Source organism: Macaca nemestrina, chromosome 1 (assembly GCF_043159975.1).
Source record: "Macaca nemestrina isolate mMacNem1 chromosome 1, mMacNem.hap1, whole genome shotgun sequence".
Lineage (NCBI taxonomy): Eukaryota > Metazoa > Chordata > Mammalia > Primates > Cercopithecidae > Macaca > Macaca nemestrina.
Genome location: NC_092125.1, coordinates 109,448,369 through 109,469,764, shown reverse-complemented (window position 1 = coordinate 109,469,764; position 21,396 = coordinate 109,448,369). Strand labels below are relative to the sequence as shown.

At 44.1% G+C, this 21,396-nt stretch overlaps 1 protein-coding gene across 10 annotated transcripts in view; it reads left to right on the top strand.

The window, feature by feature from the left end:
• LOC105498239 (regulation of nuclear pre-mRNA domain containing 2) overlaps positions 1-14,097 on the top strand; it is a 120,340-nt gene extending 106,243 nt beyond the window's left edge. For 2 of the 10 annotated variants that reach the window (XM_071086163.1, XM_071086155.1), the window contains 3 exons: positions 2,215-2,415; positions 8,209-8,628; positions 9,531-14,097. In XM_071086163.1, the coding sequence (XP_070942264.1) occupies positions 2,215-2,415; positions 8,209-8,628; positions 9,531-9,619 (710 nt within the window). In that variant the 3' untranslated portion in view covers positions 9,620-14,097. Of the gene's footprint in view, positions 1-2,214; positions 2,416-8,208 lie in introns of all 10 variants that reach the window. The other 8 variants (XM_071086149.1, XM_071086147.1, XM_071086127.1 and 5 more) reach the window with 5 other exon arrangements.
• The last annotated feature ends 7,299 nt before the right edge of the window (positions 14,098-21,396 follow it).

Genomic DNA, 21,396 nt, shown 5'->3' with positions numbered 1-21,396 from the left:
CTGTGTAGTTCACTGTAACCACGCCTGTGAATAGCCACTGCACTCCAGCCTGAGCAACACAGTGAAACCATGTCTCAAAAACTAAATAAAAATAAATAAAGTCTTTTAATATATTATGACTAAATTGATATCCAAAAAAGTGCTATTTTATATGACTAATGTATGAAAGTTTCTGTAATTCCTTACCTTCTCCAGTTACTTGCCTTGTGGAGTCTACAAATCCAACCTTAAAAAGTTGTTTAGGCCGGGCGCGGTGGCTCAAGCCTGTAATCCCAGCACTTTGGGAGGCCGAGACGGGCGGATCACGAGGTCAGGAGATCGAGACCATCCTGGCTAACACGGTGAAACCCTGTCTCTACTAAAAAATACAAAAAACTAGCCGGGTGAGGTGGCGGGCGCCTGTAGTCCCAGCTACTCGGGAGGCTGAGGCAGGAGAATGGTCTAAACCCGGGAGGCGGAGCTTGCAGTGAGCTGAGATCCGGCCACTGCACCCCAGCCTGGGCGACAGAGCAAGACTCTGTCTCAAAAAAAAAAAAAAAAAAAAAGTTGTTTAATTTCCATTTCTTCTATGAAAGATGTTAAAAATTTTTTTCCTTTGCTTATCACTTATGTTTCTTTGTGAAATATCTGTTCATATTTTTTATCTTTTTTTAAATATCAAATGTTTTTCTCTTTATATATTTTAGTTCCAGTTAAAGATCAACCCAGTGTTTTAAAATGTAAAAATATAAAGGAAATTTCTTAAATAATCTCATTTTAAAAGCTGTTTCAAAAGCACATAACTACCGGACGCAGTGACTCACGCCTGTAATCCCAGCACTTTGGGAGGCCGAGGTGGGCGGATCACGAGGTCAGGAGATCGAGACCACCCTGGCTAACACAGTGAAACCCCGTCTCTACTAAAAATACAAAAAACTAGCCGGGCGTGGTGGCGGGCGCCTGTAGTCCCAACTGCTCGGGAGGCTGAGGCAGGAGAGTGGCGTGAACCCAGGAGGTGGAGCTTGCAGTGAGCCAGGATTACGCCACTGCACTCCAGTCTGGGTGACAGAGCCAGACTCTGTCCCCCCCGCAAAAAAAAAAAAAAAAAAAAAAAAAAGCACATAATTTACCAGTCACATAAAATTATGCAGTGACTGAGTTATACAACTGTAGTGGCTCTCAGCGTCCAGTCAGCCAGCAGTATTTATTGAGCACCTACAGTGCTCTAAGCTGTAGGTGCCATTTGATGGAGAAAAAAGAAATATTGTCCAGGTGTGGCGGCACATGCCTGTAATTGCCAGCACTTTGGAAAGCCAAGGTGGGAGGATCACTTGAGGTCAAGAGTTCAAGACCACACTGGGCAACATAGCAAGACCCTGTTTCTATTTTTTAAAAATAAATAAGAGGCCGGGCGCGGTGGCTCACGCCTGTAATCCCAGCACTTTGGGAGGCCGAGGCGGGTGGATCACAAGGTCAGGAGATCGAGACCACGGTGAAACCCTGTCTCTACTAAAAATACAAAAAATTAGCCGGGCGCGGTTGTGGGCGCCTGTAGTCCCAGCTACTCGGGAGGCTGAGGCAGGAGAATGGCGTGAACCCGGGAGGCGGAGCTTGCAGTGAGCCGAGATCGCGCCACTGCACTCCAGCCTGGGCGACAGAGCGAGACTCCGTCTCAAAAAAATAAATAAATAAATAAATAAATAAGAAATATTGGGGCTCTCAAAACTATGCAAGTCACTTAATACTTGTTTGTTTTTTTGAGACGGAGTCTCACTCTGTCTCAACTCTTGTCTCACCACAACCTCCACCTCCTGGGTTCACCTCCTGCCTCAGCCTTCCGAGTAGCTGGGATTATAGGCGCCTGCCACCACACCGGCTAATTTTTTATTTTTAGTAGAGATGAGGTTTCCCCATGTTGGTCAGGCTGGTCTCGAACTCCTGACCTCAGGTGATCCGACTGCCTTGGCTTTCCAAAGTGCTGAGATTACAAGTGTGAGCCACCGCGCCTGGCCGATACTTGTTTGTTTTAATGGTGTTCCAAGTAAAAGGAGATAATCTTAATCTTTTCAGATTTTTTTTTTTTTTTTGTACATGTCATGTTATGATGGACCATTTGTGGATCAACCACAGAAGAATTCCTGTTAATTATATCAAACTCATTGAAGTGAGTGGAAATTATCGGGAATTGAAGTCATTTTGAATTGCATTTTCTTGAGTTCATCTTTCTGCCACCAGGGGTCAGTCCTGCATCAAGACCTTCTCCAGGAACTCCCACCAGCCCCAGCAATCTCACCAGTGGCCTGAAAACACCTGCACCTGCCACGACAACATCTCACAACTCTCTGGCAAATATCCTCTCCAAGGTGGAGATCACCCCAGAGAGCATTCTGTCTGCACTTTCCAAAACCCAGACACAGTCAGCCCCTGCACTGCAAGGTAACTGACATGTGCCAGAGGGACTCGAATTGTGAATGTTTGTCTCTGGCTTAAATTAATCCTGGATTCCATTTCTGAGGAATCCAGAGCCATAAAATGTATAACACAGTTAATTCATTATTATTTTTATTTATTTATTTATTTATTTATTTATTTATTTATTTTTTATTTTTGAGATGGAGTCTCACTCTGTTACCCAGCTGGTGTGCAGTGGAGCGATCTCAGCTCACTGCAACCTTCACCTCCTGGTTCAAGTGATTCTCCTGCCTCAGCCTCCCTAGCAGCTGGGATTACAGGCCTGTACCACCATGCCTGGCTAATTTTTATATTTTTAGTAGAGATGGGGTTTCTCCATGTTGGCCAGGCTGGTCTCCAACTCCTGACCTCAAGTGATCTACACACCCCAGCATCCCAAAGTGCTGGGATTATAGGCGTGAGCCACCCTGCCTGGTGGTCATTCTTTTTTTTGTTTTGTTTTTTGTTTTTTGTTTTTTTTTTTGAGACGAAATTTCACTCTTGTCGCCTATGCTGGAAAGCAATGGCCCACTCTCGGCTCACTGCAACCTCAGCCTCCCAAGTAGCTAGGATTACAGGCACCCGCCACCACATTTAGCTAATTTTTGTATTTTTAGTAGAGACGGGCTTTCACTATGTTGGGCCAGGCTGGCCTCGAACTCCTGACCTCAGGCAGTCCGCCCACCTCAGCTTCCCAAAGTGCTAGGATTACAGGCGTGAGCCACTGCGCCCATCCTATTATTTTTATATTTATCATCTATGAGCTAACATCTGAAGAATTATAAAATGTCAAAGCTGAAAGAGACAAAGTATTATCTAGTCTAATCCCTTACTTTTCAGGTAAAGAAACTAGGCTCAGTAAGGTGGTAAGACCTGCTTATGGTCACATACCTTTCTATTCAATATGAACCGAGACTGAAAGCCAGATTTCTTGACTGGAGTTCAGTATTATTTCACCTACACCATGACACCCTAGGGGCTGCATTAGTCCCAGCTTTTAATACAGGTTTATATATGTTGAGTTTTATTAATTTTAATGTTAACCAAAGCTAAAGACAATAGGAAAGGTCCATCTATTATCAAAAAATTTGGCCAGGCACGGTCGTTCACACCTGTAATCACAACACTTTGGGAGGCTCCTCGCCTAAGGTCAGCAGTTCAAGACCAGCCTGGCCAACATGGTGAAATGCCATCTCTACTGAAAATATGAAAATTAGCCGGGTGTGGTGACGCACACGTGTAGTGTGCTGAGATTACAGTGAGCCGGGATTACAACACTGCACTCCAGCATGGGCGACAGAGAAAGACTCAGTCTCCCAAAAAAAAAAAAAAATTTTTTATGACGCTTCGGGAACATAGTGAAACCCCGTCTCTACAACAGAATTAAACATTAGCGCCAGGTGCAGTGGCTCATGTCTGTAATCCCAGCACTTTGGGAGGCCGAGGTGGGCAGATGACGAGGTCAGGAGATCAAGACCATCCTGGCTAACACAGTGAAACCCTGACTCTACTAAAAATACAAAAAATTAGACGGGTGTGGTTGCGGACACCTGTAGTCCCAGCTACTTGGGAGGCTGAGGCAGGAGAATAGTGTAAACCCGGGAGGTGGAGGTTGCAGTGAGCAGAGATCATGCCACTGCACTCCAGCCTGGGCGAAAGAACAACTCTGTCTCAAAAAAAATAATAATAATAAGCTGGGCATAGTGGTGCATGCCTGTAGTTCCAGCTACTCAGGGGGCTAGGGCAGGAGGATCACTAGAGTCTTAGATGTAGTATTTTTGTTTTCAACTACCTATAATCTCTCTCATTTGACCCTTTCTGTTCAACTGTACTAATTATGTTTTGTGCATGACACTGCCTGTTTCTAAACTTTTTTCATAAATCTTTCCTACTCTTTACTCTCTTACACTCCAGATACCAACGAAACCCTTTTTAAGTGCCATAATATAATTACAAAATGAATTACAAATACCAGGACAGTATATTCAGTGTAGTGATTTACTCTGTATCAGTAGTCTCAACCAAAGGCCTCCAGGGAGGACACTTGGCAATATCTGGAGACCTTTTTAGTTGTCTCAACTGGGGTAATGGTAGGGCTGCTACTTAGGAGGATGCCTTTAGGAGGATGCTCCTAAATATCCTACAATGTGTGAGACAGCCCCCAACAATAAAGAATTATCTAGCCCAAAGTGTCTAGTGCTGAGGTTGAGAAACCCTGCTCTCTATGAAAGGAATGGTGTAAAACAGTTTCCTAAACTGTTATGTAAGTGGATCATTCAAGCATATTATAGTGAGCTTTGTCTTGAGATACAGAAGAATTTTGTTACACAGAACTAAGTATTATTAATAATCCACAGCCCCTATCTATTGGCATCAGCAATAAAGAATTGATGATGACTACAGCACATGTTGTACTACTAGTATCAGGGACAATTTGAGAGTTTGACATGTTCATGCTTTCTCCCTTTTTATTTATTTATTTGTTTGTTTGTTTGTTTTTGAGACAGGGGCTTGCCCTCTTGCCCAGGCTGGAGTGCAGTGGTGTGATCTCGGCGCACTGCAACCTTCCAAAGTGCTGGGATTACAGGTGTGAACCACCGCGCCTGGCCTATGTGGATTTTCTGATGAGACAAAATTTGAACAGAACTCGGTTCCTTATGGAATGTGGAATTCTCTTTGACTTTTTAAAGGATTGTATCTAGCAACTTAAATAGATGTATTTCCTCAAAGACTGTTAACGAAATCCCAGAACTTTGTTCTGATTGTGTCATCCACAGCCCTAGATATTGACGGATTTACAACACAAAAGAGAGAGACTTCAGGCCCAGTGTGGTGGGTCATGCCTGTAATTCCAGCACTTTGGGAGGGGTGGATCACCTGAGGTCAGGAGTTCAAGACCAGCCTGGCCAACTGGGTAAACCTGTCTTTCAAAAAAAAACAAAATACAAAAAATTAGCTGGGCGTGGTGGCTTGCGCCTGTAACCCCAATTACTTGGGAGGCTGAGGCAGGAGAATCGCTTGAACCCAGAAGGCAGAGGTTGCAGTGAGCCAGCCTGGGCAACAAGAGCAAAACTCCATTTCAAAAAAAAAGACTTCAGTGGGCAAAGGAGCAGAGTATGACTTGTTATGATTAAAGAGAAAACTTTTGGCTGGGCACAGTGGCTCATGCCTGTAATCCTAACACTTTGGGAGGCCACGATGGGAGAATCACTTGAGGCCATGAGTTTGAGACCAGCCTGGTCAATATAGCAAAATCCCCATCTCTTATAAGACTTTTTAAAAATAATTAAAAAAAAAAAAAAGATTGGAGAATTGGAGAAAAGTAATATTTAGTGGTGAGAGACAATTTTATCTATTACCAGAAATTTGAGTAGTATATCTATCTGAAAAAGATGTTCTTTTGAAGAAGTTATCCCAAAATATCTGAAAAATATGCTGAAATATCTTCTAAAAATCATATTACATTATCATATATCACATTCTAGTGTTCGAGGACTTCTGGGTTTTGTGAGAACAATGATTACTAAGAATTAAATCAGGCTGGGCATGGTGGCTCATGCCTGTAATCTTAGCACTTTGGGAGGCTGAAGTGGGACAATCACTTGAGCCCAAGATTTTGAGACCAGCCTGGGCAACATAGTGAGACCTTATCTCTACCAATAATAAAAAAGTTAGCTAGGCATAGTGACACACACCTGTGGTCCCAGCTACTTGGGAGGCTAAGACAGGAAAATCTTTTGAGCCCAAGAGGTTGAGGTTACAGTGAGCTATGATCGCACCACTCTACTCCAGCCTGGGTGACAGAGCAAGAGCCTGTCTCTTAAAAAAAGAAAAAAGAAAAAAAAAAAGGAAACTATTAGGAGGGATTAATTATGTGGCTAGGGAACTCTTTGGAATGAAACATGGATTTTTTTTTTTTCTTCAGGAGGATCATAACTAAACATTATTTCAGTTTTTTGGATATTGTTGAATATTAGATAACAATAAAGACCATACAACATTATTTAGAAATGGCTTTAAAATGTTACAAGGATGGAGGGGACTTGAAATTCTTTAGACCTTAACTCTGTTAGAATATGGGTTAAAATTGAAATTTTGAGGAAACATTAATTGAAGTATCACATGAAGTATTTTCTTTAATCATATAATTACTAAGGAAAAATTTTAGTGTATTCAGTGACTAAAAGCTATAAATTTGGGTGAAATGTATATTAAAATTTTTTAAATTTATTTTTAAATACAGAGACTCATTTTGTCCCCCAGGCTGGAGTGCAGTGGCACAGTCATAGTTTACTGTAACCTTGAACTGGGCACAAGTGATCCTCCAGCCTCATCCTCCTGAGTAGCTAGGACTACAGGCATGCGCCATGATGCCCAGCTGATTTTTAAAATTTTTTTAGAGACAGATTCTCACTATGTTGCCCAGGCTGGTCTCAAACTCCTGGCCTCAAGCCGTCCTCCTGCCTCTGCCGCCCAGAATGCTAGGATTACAGGCATGAGCCACCATGCCCAGCCAAAAGTTTTCATTTGTGACAAGAAATTGGGTAAATTTTTTAAAAATATGATTGAAGGCCGGGCGTGGTGGCTCACGCCTGTAGTCCCAGCACTTTGGGAGGCCGATGCAGGCGGATCACGAGGTCAGGAGATTGAGAACATCCTGGCTAACACGTTGAAACCCATCTCTACTTAAAAAAAATACAAAAAATTAGCCAGGCGTAGTGGCGGGCGCCTAAAGTCCCAGCTACTCGGGAGGCTGAGGCAGGAGAATGGCGTGAACCTGGGAGGTGAAGCTTGCAGTGAGCCAAGATCGTGCCACTGCACTCCAGCCTGGGTGACAGAGCAAGACTCTGTCTCAAAAAAAAAAAAAAAAAAAGATTGAATTTATAGAACCTTCTGTTATCTTTTTGTCAAATATTTTTCTAAAAAATTTTCTACAGGAGCAGTTTGCTTTATTGAACTTCAGTCTTTACCCCGAAGAATTCTTTCTCGGTGCTTCTGAGAAAGTTTTGACTGCCAGTGAACACAGTTGAATTTCATCATTGTCAATCTGGACTAAATAATCCTTGGATTTTCCATGCTATAAAATGGGGATTGTGTGTTTTCTTGTGAAAGGACCAGTGTCCCTGGTGGTCTGTCTTTGTAAGTCTTTGTGGTATATGTTTATTATAGATACATTTTACAACCAAAACGGATGGTTGAAAGCATTGTTTTCCAAAAAGTAACAACAGTCTACCAAGAGATGCTTCTTGAAAAAGATGTTTCCTGTTCAGATAAATTTCTGATATTTGCATTTCCCTGTCTCCCTCTTGAAAATAACAATGTATATTATTAGAGATAACTGTGGTTTGAAGGTTGGACAGGAAAGGTGGAACAGATCTTTAGAGAAACATTTCCACAGATCAAACATTAAGAAATACTGGCTTAAAGTATTGTTTGAAGAATAATTTTGCTTCCTTTCTTTTCCTGCTTTGCCTAACTTAAACTATGAATGATTCTGACACTAAAATTTCCCCTTCCTGTTGCCTTTTATTGTGCCATGTTGGGCTTATTTCTGGACTGTACTGGAAACATTTCAGTGATTTGCTCTTTATTGATAAATAGACCCAGTATTTTCTGTGACATTTAGCCATTGCTTGTTTGGTCTGGATTCCTTTTGGCCTTACACTTTGTCTATCTGGTTCTCACCAAAATGAATGAGAATATCTGATTAGCCTACATTGTTTGCATTGCATGGTAGGGAGTTATTCTTTTTAACTCCTCTAATCTTTGTTTCTACAGGCCTGTCATCTTTACTTCAGAGTGTTACTGGGAACCCAGTTCCAGCCAGTGAAGCTGCCTCACAGAGCACTTCAGCCTCCCCTGCCAACACCACAGTCTCTACCATAAAGGGAAGAAATCTGCCCTCCAATGCCCAACCTTTTATTTCCAAAAGCTTCAACTATTCTCCTAACTCATCAACTTCTGAAGTCTCTTCAACCTCAGCCAGCAAGGCCTCAATTGGGCAAAGCCCAGGGCTCCCAAGCACTACTTTTAAACTACCGTCCAACTCTTTGGGGTTTACAGCTACCCACAATACTAGCCCTGCTGCCCCACCTACTGAAGTTACCATGTGCCAATCTTCAGAGGTCTCCAAGCCAAAGCTGGAGTCAGAGTCCACCTCCCCAAGCCTGGAAATGAAGATCCACAACTTCTTAAAAGGTAATCCTGGTTTCAGTGGCTTAAACTTAAACATCCCAATCCTGAGCAGTTTGGGGTCCAGCGCCCCATCAGAGAGTCATCCCTCAGACTTCCAGCGTGGCCCTACTAGCACCTCAATCGACAACATTGATGGAACCCCTGTACGGGATGAACGGAGTGGGACACCCACCCAGGATGAGATGATGGACAAGCCCACATCCAGCAGTGTAGATACTATGTCCCTGCTTTCTAAGATCATTAGCCCTGGTTCCTCAACACCCAGCAGTACAAGATCACCACCCCCTGGGAGAGATGAAAGCTACCCCCGAGAGCTCTCCAATTCTGTATCTACATATCGACCCTTTGGTCTGGGCAGTGAATCTCCCTATAAGCAGCCTCCTGATGGAATGGAGAGACCATCTTCCCTGATGGACTCTTCACAGGAAAAGTTCTACCCAGATACTTCTTTCCAAGAAGATGAGGATTACAGAGATTTTGAGTATTCAGGGCCTCCACCCTCTGCCATGATGAACCTAGAGAAGAAACCAGCCAAATCTATCCTGAAATCAAGCAAGCTGTCTGATACCACCGAGTACCAGCCAATTCTGTCCAGTTATAGCCACAGAGCCCAAGAATTTGGGGTAAAGTCTGCCTTCCCTCCATCTGTAAGGGCCCTCCTGGACTCTAGTGAGAACTGTGACCGTCTCTCATCTTCCCCTGGTCTATTTGGTGCCTTCAGCGTAAGAGGGAATGAACCTGGGTCTGACCGGTCACCATCACCGAGTAAGAATGATTCATTTTTCACCCCTGACTCCAACCACAATAGCTTGTCTCAATCTACCACTGGGCATCTCAGTTTGCCACAGAAGCAGTACCCAGACTCTCCTCACCCAGTCCCACATCGTTCCCTTTTCTCTCCGCAGAACACCCTTGCCGCTCCCACGGGTCACCCACCCACATCAGGCGTGGAGAAAGTTCTGGCCTCCACCATTTCCACCACGTCGACGATTGAATTTAAGAATATGCTTAAAAACGCCTCACGTAAGCCCTCAGATGATAAGCATTTTGGCCAGGCCCCCAGCAAGGGCACTCCAGGTGATGGTGTCAGTCTCCCAAACCTCACCCAGCCCACCTTGACCACCACTGATCAGCAGCAACAAGAAGAGCACTACCGCATAGAAACGCGCGTCTCCTCCTCCTGCTTAGACTTGCCTGATAGCACAGAAGAAAAGGGGGCCCCTATAGAAACCTTGGGTTATCACAATGCATCCAATAGGAGGATGTCAGGGGAGCCAATCCAGACCGTAGAGTCCATCCGAGTTCCTGGGAAGGGAAATAGAGGACATGGGCGTGAGGCTTCAAGGGTGGGTTGGTTTGATCTGAGCACATCAGGTAGCTCTTTTGACAATGGCCCTTCAAGTGCCTCTGAGTTGGCATCCCTTGGGGGTGGGGGCAGCGGAGGCCTCACTGGCTTTAAAACAGCACCATACAAGGAACGGGCACCCCAATTTCAGGAGAGTGTCGGCAGCTTTCGTTCCAACAGTTTCAATTCAACATTTGAGCATCATCTTCCCCCATCCCCCTTGGAACATGGGACACCCTTCCAGAGAGAGCCAGTGGGGCCATCATCTGCCCCACCTGTCCCTCCTAAGGATCATGGTGGTATCTTCTCTCGAGATGCACCCACTCATCTACCCTCTGTGGATCTTTCGAACCCCTTCACAAAGGAGGCAGCCCTGGCCCATGCTGCCCCACCCCCTCCTCCCGGAGAGCACAGTGGAATTCCTTTCCCTACCCCACCTCCTCCTCCCCCTCCTGGGGAACATAGCAGCAGTGGTGGGAGTGGTGTCCCCTTTTCTACTCCACCCCCTCCTCCACCCCCTGTTGACCACTCTGGAGTTGTACCCTTCCCAACCCCACCACTGGCAGAGCATGGAGTGGCAGGGGCTGTGGCAGTATTTCCCAAGGACCACAGTTCCCTCCTTCAAGGGACCCTGGCTGAGCATTTTGGGGTACTCCCAGGACCCAGGGACCACGGGGGCCCCACCCAACGGGACCTCAACGGCCCTGGCCTTAGCCGTGTACGAGAGAGCCTGACCCTACCCTCCCATTCTCTGGAACACCTGGGCCCACCCCATGGAGGAGGAGGTGGGGGAGGCAGCAACAGCAGCGGTGGGCCCCCCTTGGGTCCCTCACACAGAGACACCATCAGCCGGAGTGGTATGATCTTACGGAGTCCCCGGCCAGACTTTCGGCCTAGGGAACCTTTTCTCAGCAGAGACCCGTTTCACAGTTTAAAGAGACCCAGGCCACCTTTTGCTAGGGGCCCTCCGTTCTTTGCACCAAAACGCCCATTCTTCCCTCCCAGGTACTGATGGAAACCAAGGGAAAGGCATTTTGAACAGTCTAGAGAACATTGGAAGTAGGAGTTTGGTTTATTGTTGTTGTTTTTATTTGTTTTCTCTTTCTCGATTTTTTTTTTAATTATAACAAAGGGCCTCTCTTCCAAAGTAAGAAATCACATATGCTTACGTTTTACTATTCAATTCAATCCTCCCTCCCATTGCACTTATCTACCTTCCCCAAGTTGTTTGTATTAAAAAAGAAGAAAAAAAAGTAAAGAAACACAACCAAAGCCACTTCATTTGGCTGGGGGGTTGGGGAGTGGGGAGGAAAACAATCTTTATTTTACCCCATCTATTGAAGAGTATTATTACATTTGAAATAAAACTTCCATCAGTACAGATAACCACATGTGCAATGTTGGGATGTTATTTTGGGCTTGGCTTATCGAGTAGTCAATGGAAGGATTCCTGTTCCCTCTCTTTGCAGCTTAGAATGTGCTGTAGCCAGCTCGGCTCCCTTCCCTGTGTATCTGTGTCCTGCTAACAGCCAAGAGATGTTGCAAGGGAGGAAATGTGGGAGATCTTGAACCTGTCAAGTTTATTTGTTTTGTTTCTAAAGGCATGTTGAAGTTTTCTTTACCCTTCTCCTAAAATCTTTTTTTAATCAGCCTCAAGGTTAAAATAAGGAGTGACTACAGTATATAAAATTAGGAAAGGAAGCCTTAATGGTGTGACGTGACCTGCCTGTTTTTTGTAAACAAGATAATAGGAAATGTTTTCAAGGTAGTTTCACATGTCTTGCACCAAGCTCATGCCTCTTGCTTTTCTTTTTTGACTTTCTTTATCTCCCTCAGTTTTTCTTCTGCTGTGGCCAGAAAGACAGTCACTACAGTTGACTATTGATACAAAGGTGCAACAGAAATATTATCCCTGCATTTTTAAATATAAGAAGTAGACATTAATTTTACCACGGTGCTTCCCTAATGTAAGTGATTATTTATTGGTGGTTTTCAAAAAGGTTAACTATTAGAGAAATATTTGTCTTTATCTTCCTTTTCCCCTTGCTTCAGTTGTGTTATTCACCCCTATTCTTGATATTTTAAAGGAGGAGACTCAGTAGCATTTTCCTTTATATTATACACACGTGTCTATCCCATTTCAAGGCTCAAGTCTCACCCTCACCTCTCGCTCCCAATAGGAAATAAAGACCATTTCTGCCCTTAGTTGTTTTACATGCGAGATAAGTGCTTTCCTTCTCCCTGGACTGAAAGATTTGTTTGTATTTCTACATCTAGTACTTGGGAAATAGACAATCATCGTACTTTGAGTGTTTATATCTTTGTATCTAGGGACACTGAAAAGTAAATGTTGCTTTACTCCAATTTTTTTTTTTTATTTAGTATCTTACCCCAAGGCATACACACTGATCATCTCCAGTTAGATGAGTAAAACAGTATGTGTTTAGTTTTTCAGAGAATTCTAGCAAGTTTCATATTTTCTTCCAAGTTAGTATAGAACTAACGATAGGAAGTATGGGGTTGCTTTTTCCTCCAGTGGAATATTACAGATGGGGGAGGGTGGGCAATGTAGTGACAGAAAATGATTCTCAGAATGAACTTACTTTTCAGAGAAAGAGCAGCATAAACCAGATGCACATCATGATTTGGGAGTTTTTGTGTAATTTATTCTATTATTTATTTGGGCTCGCCATGTGTTCTGGGGTTAGGATGCTGCAGGTCATTCATCTTCCTAATGCCTGTCTGGTCTTAAAGCCAGCTGTTCTTTCTTTCCTCGACCCTCTCTGCCCTGTAGCTCTCCCCACAAAAATGCATGATACCACGATCTTATGTGTAGGATGGGGTATGTAGTGTAGCAAAGAAAAGAAAGTATAGTTATATTGAGTCCTAAGACATTTGTTAGGGAAAAGCATAAGAGAAAATGGGGTGGGGGTGGGGAAATTATATTTTACTTTCAAAATTGAAATAGGGTTTTTTTTTTTCTCAGAAATTAAATGGGATGTTTTTCATTCTAGAATAAAAGAATGTGAATTCTCTCTGCTGCTCTCGTTTAAGCTAAAAGTAGTGTTTACTTGAAAAGGCTCTCTCACCATTTAATTCTATCAGAAAATGTGGGGATGTCAGGCAAGTGGCTTCCTGAACGTTGGGGCAGGATAATTGTCCTCAAAAGTTCAATGATGGTTAATACATGAAAGGAAGACTGTTGTACAGTTTCAAAGATGAGCTTTTAAGGAGTTGGGTTTTTGTGGGGTACTTTTTTGTTTTTTAAGCCACAAAATCCTCAATATGTTTGTTTTAGGATGGAAGTGAGGATTTGTATGAGACTGTCAGCTATTAATTTTAAGGAAATCTTAAAATTTACATTTACATCAGTTAATGAAGATGACAATGTGTATATATGTGATATAGTGAAACAAAAAAGACAGTTCTGGTATTCATAACATGAAAGAAAGGGGTTTTATTCTTTCTGTGTCTGTGATTTAAAACTCTGTGACCATGCTCTGACTTTTGTATTTCAACCTGAGTTCAAACAAATAAACAAGATATTTTTTAAAGAAAGCATAACATAGTGTGTCTTGGCAAGGACATGATTCATATGGCAGCAGAATGTGAGAAGTTGTAAGGTCCTTGGTACTCACTGTAAAATCACAGACAGAGAATTGGTAGGGGTTGTGAATACACTAGTACCACTTAAAGTTCAGTGATACAGTATCAGAAATAGGGTCCTTAAGTATTTTGAAAGAGTTTACTCTTCAGTCAGCTTAGATGAGAGCTCTCTCCCTGCTCCCCTCTTCCCTCTCAAAAGTTGAGAGTAAACAGAATTTGGTTTGATTCCAGGGAGGGGAAAATGAGCAGAGAATAGGACTTTTATACTTTCCAATACCAGGAATAAAATGTTTGTGATATATATGGGGTACAGCAAATCTATCTAGATAATGTGAATACGATAAACTTCCTAATTGCAGGATATTCACTCTCAATCCTGAAGTTACCGGTTCCTGCCGAATTGAGCTTCAGCTGTTACTGTTTTGAAGCCGCTGTAAATTACTGCTTTCCCCGGATCCCCCACTATTTTTTTAAATGGGCGGGGGCGCCTGTTCAGATTTAAAATAGATATGTTGGATTGATATTCTCACGTGTTCAGTGTGAAAACAAAACAAGTACATGCTTTAGAAGCAACAACAATGAAATCCTTTTGAAATGTGTATTGATATCATTTAATAAAATAACTAGTTCGAAAGGTTTGACATTTTTCTTTGAGATGGGCTTGGACCAAGGGCCCCTGGCTTCCTGGTGAGTGCAAATAGGAGGGAACTTCTCAGGAGCTGAAACTGCTGCTTTGTGGAGTAGGCCTATGTTTGGAAAACCTAAGTTTTCTCCAGCAAAGACCCAACATGACTGTCCAGGGCCGAAGGTGAAACCAACTAGAGAATGCAGAAGGAAAAGCCTGGATATATCTCAGAAGATACGGTTGTATTGGCTTCTGGTCCAAGGGTATGTGGGTGGGAGTAGTGGTGTGTGTGCCCACACATTTCTCAGGCACATACAGAGATACCACAGACCACCCACTTCGTGACCACTTGCACTTTACTCTCTTCCAGACATTCCTTTTTTTAAAAAATCTCTTTGTCCCCAATATTTTGTTTTCCAGTTTAATAAAGTATGGCTTCCTTTGTTGTGTGGTTGACTTTTCCCGATGTTGATCTTTTCCAGATGTCCCCTTTGACTTCTGCTCTTAACGTCACTGAAGGCAATCTGAGCCTCTAAGATCTTTATGGCCTTGTGGGTTTTCTGTTTGATCCTTTGTGTAATTGAATTTTGGAAAGGGACAATGGATGGGTTCTAGATGTTCAGGGAGTGGTTGGTGAAGTGGGATATACTGTATTAATAATTTTTTGTGCATGTCTTCAAAAGACTGCAACTGTGAGCCAAGAAGCATTTTTAAAGCAAGCGTAGAATTGCGGATTTGGGGTGGTGGTGGGGATCCTTCTGGCCAATTCTTTGCCCACATCTGTCCTTCTTACTGCATATTGGCAATCTGTCGTGCAGAAGCCACACTTAACCCTTCTGTCTTACCCCATCCCTTGTTCATAACCCAATGAGGCTGGGTTGGAATGCTGGCTTTAAGGGGTAAAGAGGAATAGTCACTGCATCTTCTGGGCCAGGCCTGGGTCACTGGCAGGGTAGAAGGCTCTAAATAGCAGCTTTGCTTACGTGAAGGTACATGCATGTATCACCAGACACTTAACTAGCAGTGGCCTGGGAACACACCCAGCATGTAGGGTGTACGACTGTACTGGAATCTGGCTCACCCTTTTTTCCTTGTCTCTTGGGACCTTGACTTGCCCACCTGATTACCCCTAAAGAAGCAACAGCTTTGAGACTTCCTCATTAGGTTTTCTGGGCACGTTATTCATAATTTCCTCTGCCTACTTTTTTTTAATGTAAGCCAATCTTGTATAGCAGGGATGAGTTATGTATGTATACATAGCAATGCAGACACCATCAGAGTGGGTTTTGGAGTATTGGGGCGTTTCTCATACTTGTTTATGAGTAACTGTATGGACAAGTCCGGTCAGCTGCTGTTCACAATTGCTGAGTAATAATTCATTGAGACTGCATAGGCAAGGCTATGAGAGGGTCATCGGTAAGAGAGATATTGGCCCTTAAGTAAATGTCCTATTCTATCTTCCCCGTGTGGAAGGAAATAGAAGCACTCTAAAGCAAAGAAGCAAGTGCAGTGTAAAACAGTATCAGTTACTTTTGACTAATTGCTGGGGAAAGAAAGGAGAAGCCTTTGCTTAGTTACAAGTTTGAGGGGAAGAAGATAAGAAGGCCAACATCTATGTAAAAGTTGATAATTGCAGTTACAGTCAACCCTCCTCGGTATCCATGAGGGATACTAGGTTCCAGGACCCCCATGGATACCAAAATCCACAGATAAAAGCTCAAGTCCCTTACATACAATGGCATAGTATTTGCATATAACCTACACACATCGTCCAGTAAATTTTAAATCATCTCTAGATTACTAATACCTAATACGATGTAAGTGCTATGTACATAGTTGTATACAGTATCGGTTTTGAAATTTGTGTTACTTTTTAATTATTTTTATTACCTTTTCCCCGAATACTTTTGTTCTGTGGTTGGTTGAATCCACAGATGCAGAATCCCCAGACAGAGCCAACCGTATATTTTCTTTTTTAAATTTTATGTTTTTCTATCCTTTGTTCACACCTAGGGAAGAATCAAAAATTGAGAATACAGATATGGGTGGAGGGGCTAGTGAGTTCTTCAATGTCAAGTGAGGAAACACAAATACAGGCTGGGCATGCTGGCTCACGCTTGTAATCACAGCACTTAGGGAGGCTGAGGCGGGCAGATCACTTGAGATAGGAGTTCAAGACCAACCTGGACAATATGACAAAGCCTTGTCTACTAAAAATACAAAAATTAGAGCTAGGCGCCGTGACTCACGCTTGTAATCCCAGCACTTTGGGAGGCCGAGGCGGGTGGATCACGAGGTCAGGAGTTCGAGACCAGCCTGGCCAATATGGTGAAACCCCATCTCTACTAAAAATACAAAAATTAGCTGGGCGTGGTGGTGCGTGCCTGTAATCCCAGCTACTCAGAAGACTGAGGCAGAAGAATTGCTTAAACGTGGGAGGCGGAGGTTGCAGTGAGCCATGATCGCACCACTGCATTCCAGCCTGGGTGACAGAGCAAGACTCTGTCTCCGGGGAGGGGGGCGGGAAATTAGCCAGGTGTGGTGGCATGCACCTGTGATCCCAGCTACTTGGGAGGCTGAGAAAAGAGAATCACTTGAACCCGGGAAGCAGAGGTTGCAGTGAGCCAAGATCGTGCCACTGCATTCCAGCCTGGGTGACAGAGCGAGACTCCGTCTCAAAAGGAAAACACAAATGCAGGTTGCAGGTTTTTATGTTTGACTTGGCTAAACCAGTCTACCCTGGACATGTTCAGGGTCATGGTAAATTGGATTGTTCCAGCAATGTTCCTTCCTCATCCCCATTGTGCCCCCTTATTTTTGAGAATTACTCAAATCCTTTGCCACATGATTTGTGGGAGATGAGAGAAAAGGACTTGAAACTTGCTACATTTTTCTTTGGGTGTTTCAGTTGGAATGGTAGAAAGGAGACGGACAGCATCCCTTTCCTCTGTTTCTCCCTCCTCCCTGGCTAACAGTCCTTTGCACCTACAAGAGACAACACTTAAAATAGTCATTGCCAAGGGCAAAAGTGATTAGGAAATGATTTGAAATCTTGATTACTTAGAAGTGGGCCTCAGTTGTATGCAGGTTGAGCATGCCAAATCCAAAGTCCAAAATCTGACACCAACATGACATTCAAAGGAAATGCTCATTGGAGGATTTCAGATTTTTACATTAGGGATGCTCAACCAGTAACTATAATGCAAATATTCCAAAATCTGAAAAGATTCAAAATCAGACACTTCTGGTCTCAAATATTTCAAATAAGGATACTCAACCTGTATTTCCTTCTACAGATGTTATCTAGGACCTTCTTTTAGAGTACTTTGTCCTTCCCTTTTTTTACTTTAGCATGGAACCTAAATGGACACATCCCTACCTAGACTGGCTCCTGTGTTTGGCAGATCTCCTCTTTTGCCCTGACAAATCAGTTGTGTAAGAGCTGGGGTGGGAGTGTCTGCTTGTTTTTCTACAGCCCTAAGAGATGTTCTGGGAAGGGAAAACTTAGTAGAGATTTTAGGTGAGCCCAAAGTTTTGTTTTCAAAGTCAAAGTTCAATTTATCCATGCTCTTGACAGAAAGCTTTCACCTCTTTGCTCATTGAGCAAATGTGGCTGAACATTCTCTCCCATTGTGGCTTTTTTTAAATAGAGACAGGATCATGCTATGTTGCCCAGGTTGGTCTCAAACTCCTGGGCTCAAGCAGTCCTCCTGCCTCAGCCTCCCAAAATCCTGGGATTACAGACATGGGGCACCGTTCCTGGCCACATTGTGGCATTTTATTTTATTGATTTTATTTTCATTTATTTTATTTTACTTTATTTTTTGAGACGGAGTACCACCCTTTTTTGCCCAGGCTGGAGTGCAATGGCAAAATCTCAGCTCACTGCAACCTCTGCCTCCCAGGTTCAAACAATTCTTCTGCCTCAGTCTCCCAAGTAGCTGGGATTATAGGCATGTGCCACCACGCCTGGCTAATTTTTTTTTTTTTTTGTATTTAGTAGAGACAGGGTTTCACCATGTTGGTCACGCTGGTCTCAAACTCCTGACCTCAGGTGATCCACCCACCTCGGCCTCCCAAACTACTGGGATTACAGGCGTGAGCCATTGCGCCTGGCCTGATTTTTATTATGTATGTATGTATGTATGTATGTATGTATGTATGTATGTATGTATATGTATTTATTTTGAGATGGAGTTTTGCTCTTGTCACCCAGGCTGGAGTGCAATGGCGCGATCTCGGCTCACTGCAACCTCCACCTCCTGGTTCAAGCAATTCTGCCTCAGCCTCCCCCGTAGCTGGGATTACAGGCACCCGCCACCACACCCGGCTAATTTTTGCATTTTTAGTAGAGACGGAGTTTCGCCATGTTGGCCAGGCTAGCCTCAAACTCCGGGCCTCGGTGATCTGCCCGCCTTGGCTTCCCAAAGTGCTGGGATTACAGGCATGAGCCACCAGGGCCAGCCTTTTTATTTTTTAGAGACGGGGGTCTCACTCTGTTGTACATGCTGGAGTGCAGTGTCACAATCATAGCTCACTGTCACCCAACTCCTGGGCTGCAGCAACTCTCACCTCAGCCTTCTGAGTGGCTGGGACTACAGGCATGCACCACCACGCCCAGCTAATTTTTTTACTTCTTTAAGGATCATTTTCCTGTTTTAAAGGGAGTATACTTGACATAGTTGTTTTAGGAATTAAGTGAATAGTGAAGGCATAGCACTGGGTGTTCAGTAGTATTCTAGCGTGGAGGGGCAACAACCCAGGTTTTTGTTTTTGTTTTTGTTTTTTTGTTTGAGACGGAGTCTCGCTCTGTCGCCCAGGCTGGAGTGCAGTGGTGCGATCTCGGCTCACTGCAAGCTCCGCCTCCCGGGTTTACGCCATTCTCCTGCCTCAGCCTCCCGAGTAGCTGGGACTACAGGCGCCCGCCACCTCGCCCGGCTATTTTTTTGTATTTTTTAGTAAAGACGGGGTTTCACTGTGTTAGCCAGGATGGTCTCGATCTCCTGACCTTGTGATCCCCCCGTCTCGGCCTCCCAAAGTGCTGGGATTACAGGCTTGAGCCACCGCGCCCGGCCAACAACCCAAGTTTTAAGAATAGATGTTTCAAGCCAGGCGTGGTGGCTCACACCTGTAATCCCAGCACTTTGAGAGGCCGAGGTGGGTGGATCACCTGAGGTCAGGAATTCAAGACCAGCCTGACCAACATGGTGAAACCCCATCTCTACTAAAAATACAAAAAATCAGCCAGGTATGGTGGCGGGCACCTGTAATCCCAGCTACTCGGGAGGCTGAGGCAGGAGAATCACTTGAACCTGGGAGTCGGAGGTTGCAGTGAGCCAAGATCGTGCCATTGCACTCCAGCCTGGGCAACAAGAGTGAAACTCCGTCTCAAAAAACAAAACACAGGCTGGGTACAGTGGTTCATGCCTGTAATCCCAGCACTTTGGGAGGCCGAGGTGGTCAGATCACGAGGTAAGGAGTTTGAGACCACCCTGACATGGTGAAACCCTGTCTACTAAAAATACAAAAATTAACTGAGCGTGGTGGCGGGCGCCTGTAATCCCAACTACTCAGCAGGCTGAGGCAGGAGAATCACTTGAACCCGGGAGGCAGAAGTTGCAGTGAGCCAAGATAGCGCCATTGCACTCAAGCCTTGGTGACAGAGCAAGACTCTGATTCAAAAAAAAAGTTAGCTGGGTGTGGTGGCATGCACCTGTAATCCCAGCTACTGGGGAGGCTGAGACAGGAGGATCACTTGATCCCAGGAGGAGGAGGATGCAGTGAGCCGAGATCATGCCACTGCACTCCAGCCTGGGCAACAGAGCAAGACTCCACCTCAAGAAAAAAAAAAAAAAAGAATAGCTGTTTCCTAGGCTGACTAACGGATTAAAAATTTCCCAATACTAAGGCATATGCTAGTCACAAGTCCGAAGTTGTAGAAGAACCAGTAACTCATGAATTGGCCTTAGCTTGCTCTTGCACTTGCTTACTTGCTTGCTTGCTTCTTACAGAGGGCAGATGGAATAACTCAGCATTCCTTCCTTCCTCCACTGCAACACAAGTTACATAGGTGATGATGTGGTAGTTGATTGATCGGCATCCCCTCAGCACCCAGCTCACTGCACTGCACACAGTAAGCAGTCAGTAAATGATGGATGAGTATAAGGAGTTACCGTCTCAGGGTAGCCTGGTTATTTTACCATCCCTTTACTATTCTAACAAAAGAGGACAAGGTAGAATGATTAAAGGGACGATGTCAGTGTCTGTTTCCTTTGGAGCATCAACTCAATACCATGATTGGTACACAGTTGATTCAATACTTTTTGAGCACCTACCATTTTGTTGCCTGCAATACACCTTCCCTTTTGGTGCAGAGGCATGAGAAGAATTCTGCCTGTTGACACCCTTTCTGAATGCCATTTTAAAATTCTTAACTACCTTCTCCCAACCACACACACACAAGTTATCTTCCTCTCCCACACTCTTGTCTCTTTCTCTTTGTATTTCAGGGTGTCTAACATATCAGAAGATGGACCCGAGATCCATAGAGGTGCTTGTGACTCAGATCAACTGCCCTCCCCAGGAAACCTGGTCTCTCTGGAAACCTTGATTAAACTGCTTTTTCTGACACCTCTTCCTCTACAACCCTTGATTGTATCACCACTGAAACTTCAGAACCAACTCTAACCATCCTCACCTCCAGGACTAATGGGAATTACTGACAGCCTGATGGCTACCCCCAAGTCAGTTTCCCTGCATACTTTACTAAAAATCTGACCGTGTTCCCATATTTACTGAGTAAACTTGATGAAATTTACCTAGTCCTGTGTCCTAGATGTATCAGGGAGAGGGAAGAGAAAGAATAAAGGGAGTTGAGAGCTGGGATAGGAATTAGAGGAAAAGGGCTTATGTAGGGAGCAGAGAGCTAAAATTCTAGTCAAGCACCTCTTTCTGAGGTGATGGGGGAGTACACCGGGAGTGAACTCTACTAGAGAAAGCACGGTGTGGTAAAAGAGAACCAGGCTTGGATTCAGAAATCACCATCAGCACTTGCTGTTTGACCTTAAATTCCTCATCTGTAAGATTAAAAGGTCTCCGCCGGGCGTGGTGGCTCACGCCTATAATCCCAGCACTTTGGGAGGCTGAGGCAGGTGGATCACCTAATGTCGGGAATTCGAGACCAGCCTGATCAACA